Source organism: Myotis davidii, unplaced genomic scaffold, assembly GCF_000327345.1.
Source record: "Myotis davidii unplaced genomic scaffold, ASM32734v1 scaffold497, whole genome shotgun sequence".
NCBI lineage: Eukaryota > Metazoa > Chordata > Mammalia > Chiroptera > Vespertilionidae > Myotis > Myotis davidii.
Window position 1 is genome coordinate 5,000,267 of NW_006288434.1, and position 9,977 is coordinate 5,010,243.

The 9,977-nt window shown below is 34.1% G+C and overlaps 1 protein-coding gene across 1 annotated transcript in view; it reads right to left on the reverse strand.

Moving 5' to 3' along the window:
- VPS13B (vacuolar protein sorting 13 homolog B (yeast)) overlaps positions 1-9,977 on the reverse strand; it is a 624,807-nt gene that overhangs the window by 584,656 nt on the left and 30,174 nt on the right. The window contains exon 5 of the mRNA XM_006760303.2: positions 5,005-5,186. Within this exon, the coding sequence (XP_006760366.1) occupies positions 5,005-5,186 (182 nt within the window). The remainder of the gene's footprint in view (positions 1-5,004; positions 5,187-9,977) is intronic.

A 9,977-nucleotide genomic window follows, 5' to 3' on the forward strand; every position in this document is an offset into this window, starting at 1 on the left:
TTAGGAGAGAAAATTACTAACATTTAACTATGGAAATATGAACATAATAAAATTTTGATAGCCAAATATGAAAAAACAAGGGAAATATATGTTTGGGAAATTTTTTCAAACAAGTTTTAAATAATAGATTTAAGCATGACAAAATTTATTACATGAATCAATTATAAGTATTAAGTTTAATTACTAGGAAATAGGATATATAGAAGTCGATCAAAGTTCTCCTCATAGAAAGAGACATCAATGGAATCTAAACACAGCCTCAGTATAATGGTTTCCTGCTGTTATATAAACATGGAATAGAACCAATTAAGCCATAAAGTCAAGTTTCTTGGAAGGTTTATTTTGACTCACTGGTATTTGAGTGTCTATGAAACATGAAAAAGAAATAATGGTAATCATTGTATTTTTAGAACTAAAGACAAAAAAATTTGTGCTTGAAGGTGAAGAAAGCTGTTTTGGGGGGAGAGTTATAAATGCCATATTCAACTAAGAATACAGATTTCTTAAAACTGGCCTTAAAATCATACACTGAACAGACCGTGAGGAAGTAAGAAAATGGTGAGGAGGGAAAGAAGGGGAGAAGTGTGCAGGACAGACCTGTCAACCTCTTCTTCATTTAAGATTTCTCTTCCACATCCTTTTATTTTGTTTAAATGTTTTAAAAATAAAATTTTTACTTTAAAATAGTTGTAAACTTCTGAAGACATTGCAAAGGTCATAGAGAGAGAGATCTCAGATATTCCTCATCAAGTTCCCTACTGTTAACATTCTGTCGCCAAGTGGTACTTTTGTCACAACTAAGAAATGAACATTGGTATATTACTGTCAACTACGCTCCATGCTTTATTCTGATTTCATTAGTTTTTCCACTAATGTCTGATCTCTCTTCCAGGACTCCATCCAGGAAGCCACCTTGCATTTAGCTGTCATGTTTCTTTAGTTTCCTCTGGTCTGTGACAGGTTATCAGACTTTTCTAGTTTGTCAATGACATTGACAGTTTTGAGGTATACTAACTAGTCAGGTATTTTGTTGACTGTCCCTCAATTTGGGTCTATCTAATAATTTTAATTTTCAAACAAATTATACTGATTTTAGAGAAAGGAGAGAGAGACACACACACCAGAGAGAAAGAGAGAGAGAGAGACATCATAATGTGAGAGGGGAAACATCGAATGGCTGCCTCCCACACTTAACCCTGACCAGGGATCAAACCCACAACCTTTCGGTGTATGGGACAATTATATAATTTACTAGCGGCCCGGTGCACAAAATTCGTGCACTTGGGGGGTGGGGGGGTCCTCAGCCCAGCCTGCACCCTCTCACAGTCCAAGAGTTCTCAGGGGATGTCTGACTGCCTCGGAGGCAGAAGAGGCTCCCACCACCGCCATTGTGCTCGCCAGCTGCGAGCCCGGCTTCTGGCTGAGTGGCGCTCGCACTGTGAGAGCACACTGATCACCAGGGGACAGCTACTGCATTGAGCATCTGCCCCCTGGTGGTCAGTGCGTGTCATAGCAACCGGTCATGCTGCCATTCCTTTGATTTGCATATTAGCCTTTTATTATATAGGAAGTGACCACTCCATCCCACTCCCAATAATTCAAGTACCCACCTGGCACCATACAGAGTTACTACAATAGCACTGACTATATTCCCTATGCCAGTGGTTCTCAACCTGTGGGTCGCGACCCCTTTGGGGTTGAATGACCCTTTCACAGGGGTCACCTAAGACCATCGGAAAACACATATATAATTACATATTGTTTTGTGATTAATCAATATGCTTTAATTATGTTCAATTTGTAACAATAAAAATACATCCTGCGTATCAGATATTTACATTACGATTAATAACAGTAGCAAAATTATAGTTATGAAGTAGCAACAAAAATAATTTTATGGTTGGGGGTCACCACAACATGAGGAACTGTATTAAAGGGTCACGGCATTAGGAAGGTTGAGAACCCACTGTCCTATGCTAAACTTCCCCTGTGACTATTTTGTAACTACTTCTAAATCCCTTCATCTGGCAGTCCCCAACCCCCACTACCCTCCACCCCCACCCCCAGCAACCATCAGCTTGTTCTCTTCACCTATGAACCTGTTTCTATTTTGTTTGTTCATTTATTTTGTTCTTTAGATTCCACATTGGGTAAAATCATATGGTATTTGTCTTTTTCTATCTGACTTATTTCACTTAGCATAATACCCTCCATGTTATCACAAATGATAGTAAGATCTCATTTTTTATGGCCAAGTAATATTCCATTGTATACATGCACCACTGTTATTTTATCTATTCATCTACTGATCAAAACTTAGTTGCTTCCATAGCTTGGCTATTGTAAATAACTCTGCAATGAACACAGGGGTGCATATATAATTTCAAATTAGTGTTTTGGGTTTCTTCAGAAAGATACCCAGAAGTGGAATTGCTAGGTCATAGGCAGTTCCCTTTTTAATTTTTACCACATCCTTTTAAATATTTTATGGCAACAGTGATAAACAATCTTAGCAAAATCAATGACAAAAAAATCAACCTTTTATATAGAAAGATAGATAGATAGATAGATATAGGTATCTATAATATATATATGGTGAGACAAAAGGTTTACAGTTGTTCGTATGGAATATACAATAATAATAATATAGGAATAAACTGTTTCACGTACTCACAACTGTAAACCTACTTTTGGCCATCCTGCATATTTAAAATATGTATCTTTAAATATATATTTTGTATATTTTTATATGATATATATCCAAAAAATCAATAAGATTAATCGCCAGTAGAAAAATAGACCAAAAAAATCTAAATGGATTTTTCAAAAAGCAAATTATAAGTGAACATATTCTCAATAAATGTAACAACTAATAATCAAATAATTAAAATATATATATATATTGCTCAATAAATTGGCAAGTTTTAAAACATGAGCATACTTAAAGATCACAAGTGTGTAATATAAGCACTCACTTAAATGTTCATGAGCATTTACGCTGGTAAAACCTTTCTGGAAACAATTTTACAATATAGATCACAGGTCTCAAAAAAGTTTAAGTCCCTCAATATGATATTTGCAATTACAGAAATCATTCCTAAGAAATTAATCAGATATGTGTTCAAAGCTAAATGTGGAAACTTTTATTCCTCTGAAAAACAACTAAAAAATGTAAATTTTCAAAAAGGGGGAAATGTTAAATTAATTATGTACCCTTATAAAATTTCTCTCTCAAAAGATAGAAAAATCATAAAAAGCCTACCCAAAATATAAATAAACTAAAAAAACACTTAAACAAACATACATGAGAGATTTTCACAAATAATTAGGGTATCTGGAACATTTTGGGAAATCCCTCGTTGAGGTGATCAATGAGGTTCAACCATATCCATATTTCTTAGGACTAGAAGTTGGAGGACTGACGGGTCTAATTCAAAATGGTAAATCTTACATCACAACACATAGTATTAATAAAAAAAAAACTCAAACTTTTATTTCAGTCAAGCATAATATGTTATCTTATATTTAGTGATTACCAGAGTCAAAAAACACATACACCTATACTGGTATCAACAAGCTTATTTATATTAAGGAGTGTTATATAATAAAATGTCAATTTTGAGAACACAAACTTACTTAAATTCCAATACTAATTTTCCTCAAGTTCATTTATTTTTACTTTCCTCTAATTTAGCTACATCCTAGAACATACAATTAAATTTGTACTAATGATAAATAAGATAATTTTATATAGTAAGGCTTCCATGTATCCATTACTTGTTTGCAAAATATATCTTGGATCCATCTTAACACTCTTCAACTTTACTAGCAGGTTCAAGACTAAAGATGGAAAGTAAGCCCATTATCCTGAGACAGAAGTAACAATACTACTGAATTAATATTCTTCCATGGTTATCTTTGCCAAAGAAGCTAATTCAAATATAGAAGCGCTAAGTAACAGAATTTAAACAAACCACTACACACATTGGGGGGTGAGGGGGCACTCATGACTGAGCACTACCAAAGCAAATCAGGTGGATTTCATGTATAAATTTAAGTATCAGAGAGCTACATAAAATCAAAAGTTTTATGTTTTTTTAATGTAAAAATAATACTTCATGCAGCCATACCCGAACAAGCACAGTAGTCAATACCTGTGTTCAGACTTAGGGCTCACTTTTCCATTACAAAATTTTAGTATTCAGAGGCATGTAATTCAATAATAAAAAATCATTTCACATTAAAACTTTGTTACCAAGATCACAAGTCACTTTGGGAATTCTTTTTCAAAGATACATTACTAGATGGAGTTTTAGAAAACAGTTATGTAATCAAAGGACAAAAGATTTACAGTTGACACTATACACATTGATAATCATACCAATTTCATGGAGAACAACAAATTTTCACATGTATCAAAAGACTTTACCTGAAAAATTCCCATAGTCTGAGATTTTAATTACATTTTGAAACCAAAGGTCAAAAGCTAATATTTCCTGAACCAATAAGATATCAGATTAGCAAATCAAGCCTTAGAAATTTATGGAAGAAAAAGAAGAGAGAATAACTACAGCCATCCGGCCATGCTAAACAAATTATAAGAATTTAAACACAGACTGATAATCAGTCCATTGTGGGCATAAAAATACTTTTTTATATGATCTCCTCTAACTACTTGAAGAAAAAAAAACACTAATAAACAGCTAGACAAACTAAAAAGGAAACTAAAGTCACACATACACACACACACACAAAAAAAAAATAGGTCCCCAAGTATCTCTCCTAGAACACATAATGCAAAATGTTATAAACATAATATAGTAAATAATATAAAATAGAACTTATAAATACAACTAAAACTTTTGTATAAAAACAAATGGCATAAAAATAAATGGCATATACATTTATGAGGTTAATTTCTTGTTTTTAATAATAACTAGCATGCACAGGAGCCAATAAACAAAAGAGACATACAAATCAACTACCAGAAAAAGAAACACCTACTTTAATAACAGATGGCATCTTGGAATTTAGGTTATCATACGTAAAATGCAGACGAGTTCTGAAGGAACATTTATATAATAAAGGATCCTGGTAAAACTCTATTTTGCCACTAGCATTCCGTTTATCAAGACAAACTGTACAGTCTGAAAAGTTGATAACTTTTCTCAGCACCAGATCAGTGGCTGAAAAAGAAAAGAAAAACATTTTAAGTAAAATAAAAAGTTACAGAAAAAAGGCAACTATTATTTATTAGTACAAGTAGTAATGCAAATAAGATTAATAGAGCATTAAATATATGTTGCCAGAACCTATGCAAAGAACATCTCATTCATTATATCATTTAAATCTTCCAACAACTTTATAAAATAGGCACAAAAATCCTCATTTTCTGTATAAAGAATTAAATAGAGACCAAAGAAATGAAGTAGCTTATCCCCAATTTGCTTGACACCTAACCTACAAATTTAAGGCAAAAATCGTGGAAAATTTCATTATATTTTGTTATCTGCAACGAGATATTAAATAATCTATAATAATAAAAGCGTAATATACTAATTAGACCGGACAACCTTCCGGACGAAGCTGGGCTACAAGGGAAGCCCAGGTCCCGGGTGCCAGAGGGAAGCCAGTGCCAGCAGCTGGGTGAAGAAAGGCCTACTCATACACAAATTTCGTGCATTGGGCCTCTAGCAATAAAATACCTGAGAAACCATTTAGTGGTAGTCACTCATTTAATATTTATTTTACACTAAAAAACTTGAAGCTATGATCTAAACCTGCACTCTCCAATATGGTAGCAACCACTGATACATGGCTATATAAATTTATACATGAATTAATTATAATTATATGAAAATAAAATTTCAGGTCCTTGGTTGCACTAGCCACATTTCAAGTGCTCAACAGAAACATGTGACTATTGGCTACAATACTGGATCATAAAGATATAAAATATATCCATCATCATAAAAATTATGGACTAGCACTGCTCTAGATAATAACTAATGAAGAAATTACCAATAACAGTACCAAGGTTTTATTCAAGGCAATAAAAATGAAACAATTACTGGTAAAATACCAAACTAGAAAATGAAACCTTTAGCAAATCAGTGTTTTTATTCCTAATAAGCAATTCCTAGGTAAATATCTGGCCCAAGTCTACTTGGTCACTGATTTTAAGTTAGCTACTCCATGCTATGGCCATGGGAATGTTCAAAACAATAAAATATGCCTTAATTTAAAATATGTTTGCTTTAGTGCATTATTTGATAACACTATTTTTGAGTATACCCTGACAACCCCTAATTAATTCAACCTTTAATTTCCTTATGTTTTTTTGGATTTAACTTTTTAAGAAGGAAAAACTGAAGAGTATGCACATGTGTGGAAACAGTAAAGTTTTATTAGCAAATAAATTTCAAATTTGTCTTTTAAAAAAATACACAAACTTACCATATATTTCATTTTATATAGTATATTATTAAATTACTTCATTACTGATATTATATACAGAAACCAAAGACTGGGTTGGGCCTCTGTATACACTCTTCTTTATGCTTCACAACAGAGCTGTGAGATCAGGATTATTCTTGATTTTTTTAAAATATATTTTATTGAATTTTTACAGGAAGGGAGAGGAAGAGAGAGGGATAGAGTGTTAGAAACATCGATGTGAGAGAAACATCGACCAGCTGCTTCCTGCACACTCCCTACTGGGGATATGCCCACAACCAAGGTACGTGCCCTTGACCGGAATCAAATCTGGGACCCTTGAGTCCGTAGGTCGACGCTCTATCCACTGAGCCAAACTGGTTAGGGTTATTATTGATTTTTAAAATGTGAAAACTAAAGCTTGGAGAACACACAAAAATGAAACAGTACTCCAATTTTGCTCATTGCTAGTTGTATGCCTTAACTAGGCAAGTCAAATAATCCTGAGACTCAATTTCATGTTCCTATCCTTTAACTAGGACTTAAAATGAACAAATGAATATATGACTAAATGAATAAGAAAGTGTTACAATAGACAGTCAGGCACACACACGGCACAGGGGTAGGCTCTTACACTGGGTGTGCCAAAAGCTAAAAAGATGAGTGGGGAGAGCCTGAGCAGTTAAAAGCTAGAAAGATGAATGATCAGAACCCAAGAGTGTGAAAGTTAAAATGCACAGGGCCCAGCACGCCAAAAGTTAGCAAGGTAACTGAACAGAAAAAAAGCCCTCCCCTCCCTAACCCTATAAGAGATGGTCTTTGAGACAGGAGTCCACCATTCTGCCAGGTCCCAGCACCCAAATAAACCTCTTCCCTTGTGACAGGCAGCCAAACCTGCGTTTCAGTTACAAAAGGATATCATTACTTTATGGAGTTGTTATGAGAATGAGAGAAAATAAATGTAAATAATAATAGCAGCTCCCTTTCTGAGCAATTAATTACGTACAGAAAACTTTCATAAGTTCTTTCAGTGCACTCATGTATTTAATAAAATAATTCTATAAAGAAGCTCTTTTATCCTCATTTTACAAATGACAAAACTGAAAAACAGATATAAACTAAATCACCCAAGGTCATACATCTAGAGCAAAGTGGAAAAGCCAGTATTCAAATGCAGGCAGCCTAACTTTAGTGCCAGCACTTTGTTTGTTTTTATTTTTTGTAAATTTTCTTTTTTTCTAATGTAGAGTCATTTTCACAGTGTTATTAAAGCATAATTCCTATTGAAATATACTGCTGATATATACAGTATACAATTTCATAGTTTTGGGGTTTTTGTACTTTCTTACTTGAATTTATTGGTTCACAAAACCACCATTTCAAGTGTACAACTCAACAAAACATCTTCTGGACAATGCATCATATGCCCATGGCCCTGAACAAAGCCTCTTCCATCCTGATTTTCTCCCCTTTTGCTCACCTCTAGCTACTCCTACACCCTTCCCTCGGGCTATCCCCACACTGTTGTCAGTCCCTAAGTATTATGTATATATGCTGTTTTTTGCTTAATCCCTTCGCCTTTCATCCAGACCCTCAATGTCCCTCCCCTCTGACAGCTGTCAGTCTGTTCTCTGTATCTATGAGCCTGTTTCTATTTTGTTCGTCAGTTTATTTTGTTCATCAAATTCCACATATAAGTAAAATCATATGGTATTTGTCTTTCTCTGATTGGCTTATTTCACTTAACATAATTTCCAGATCCTTCCATGCTGTCACAAAACGCAAGATTTCCTTTTTATTATGGCCAAAAAGTATTCCATTGTGTAAACGGACCACAGCTTTTTTATCCACTCATCTACTAATGGGCACTTGAGCTGTTTCCAGATCTTAGCTATTGTAAATAATGCTACAATGCACACAAGGGTGCATTTTTTTAAAATATTTTTATTGAATTCAAAGAGGAAAGAAGGAGATAGAAACATTGATGAGAGAGGTACATGAATCAGCTGCCTGCTGCACACCCTCTACTGGGGATCTAGCCTACAACTCGGGCATGTGCCCTCATTGGTAATCAGACCCGAGACCTCTTAGTCTCCATGGGATGGTGCTCAAGCCACTGAGCTGCACCAGCAGGGGCGAGGGTGCATATATTTTTTCAAATTAGCGTTTTGGGTTTCTTGGGATATATTCCCAGAAGTGGGATTACTGGGTCTAATTTTTTAATTCTATTTAAAAATGTTTAACTTTTTGAGGAAACACTATACTGTTTTCCACAGTAGCTGCACCCATCTGCATTCCCATCAACAGTGCACAAGAGTTCCCTTTTCTCTACATCCTTGCCAGCACTTTGTTAATTTATTGATGATAGCAATTCTGACAATTGTGAGGTGATACCTCATTGTTGATTAATCGCTTTTCAGATGTATCATTAGCAAATATGTTCTCCCATTCATTCAGTGGGCTCACTTCACATTTTGTTGATGGTTTCTTTTACTCTGCACAAAGTTTTTTAGATTGATGTAGTCCCATTTGTCTATTGGTTCCTTTGTTTGCCTTGCCCAAGGATCTAAATCTGCAAAAATATTGCTAAGAGAAATGTCTGACATTTTACTGCCTATGTGACATTTTACCCTATGTTTTCTTCTAGTATGTTTATGGTTTTGCAACTTACATATAAGTCTTTAATCCATTTTGAATTTATTCTTGTGTATTAGTACCAGCACTTTTAGGAAATACATATCATGGCAAGTCACAGATAAAAGGAGCTCACAATAGTCTCCTTAAAATATTTTCCAAAAATATACATTTCTTACACTAACAGAACATACATCATTTATCAACAAATGTTAATTAACATCTCTCCTGATAAAACTAATGAGCAGTGTCTATTTTCTTCACAACTATAGTTTTGATGTTAATACAATGCCTAGCATATAGAATATAATAAAATAGTAATAAATAAATGGTAGTGATTAAAATTGTATTATTACTTAGATATTTTAAGATAAGAAGAGTAAAGTAAGTTAATAGTTAAAGGAGGTTTCAGGAGTATCCAAAAATCCCATATGTACTCAAAAATATAGAAATCTAAAACATAAATCAGTCAGATATATTATTTGCCATTACCAAGTAACGTGAAAGCAACATACTCTATCTTCTTTCAAAAACATTAAAAATTTTAACTTAATATTATTCAGTTTTTATTGGTATAGCCCACAACATTGTAAAATATCATACATCACCTTTCAAATAAGCATGTTACACCAAAGAAAAAATAAAAATTAAAAATATTTTTTAAAAGTCAGGGATTTCTGCCGAAACCGGTTTGGCTCAGTGGATAGTGTCGGCCTGCGGACTGAAGGGTCCCGGGTTCGATTCTGGTCAAGGGCATGTACCTGGGTTGCGGGCGCATCCCCAGTGGGGAGTGTGCAGGAAGCAGCTAATCGATGTTTCTCTCTCATCGATGTTTCTAACTCTCTATCTCTCTCCCTTCCTCTCTGCAAAAAACCAATAAAATACATTTAAAAAAAAAAAAAAAAAAA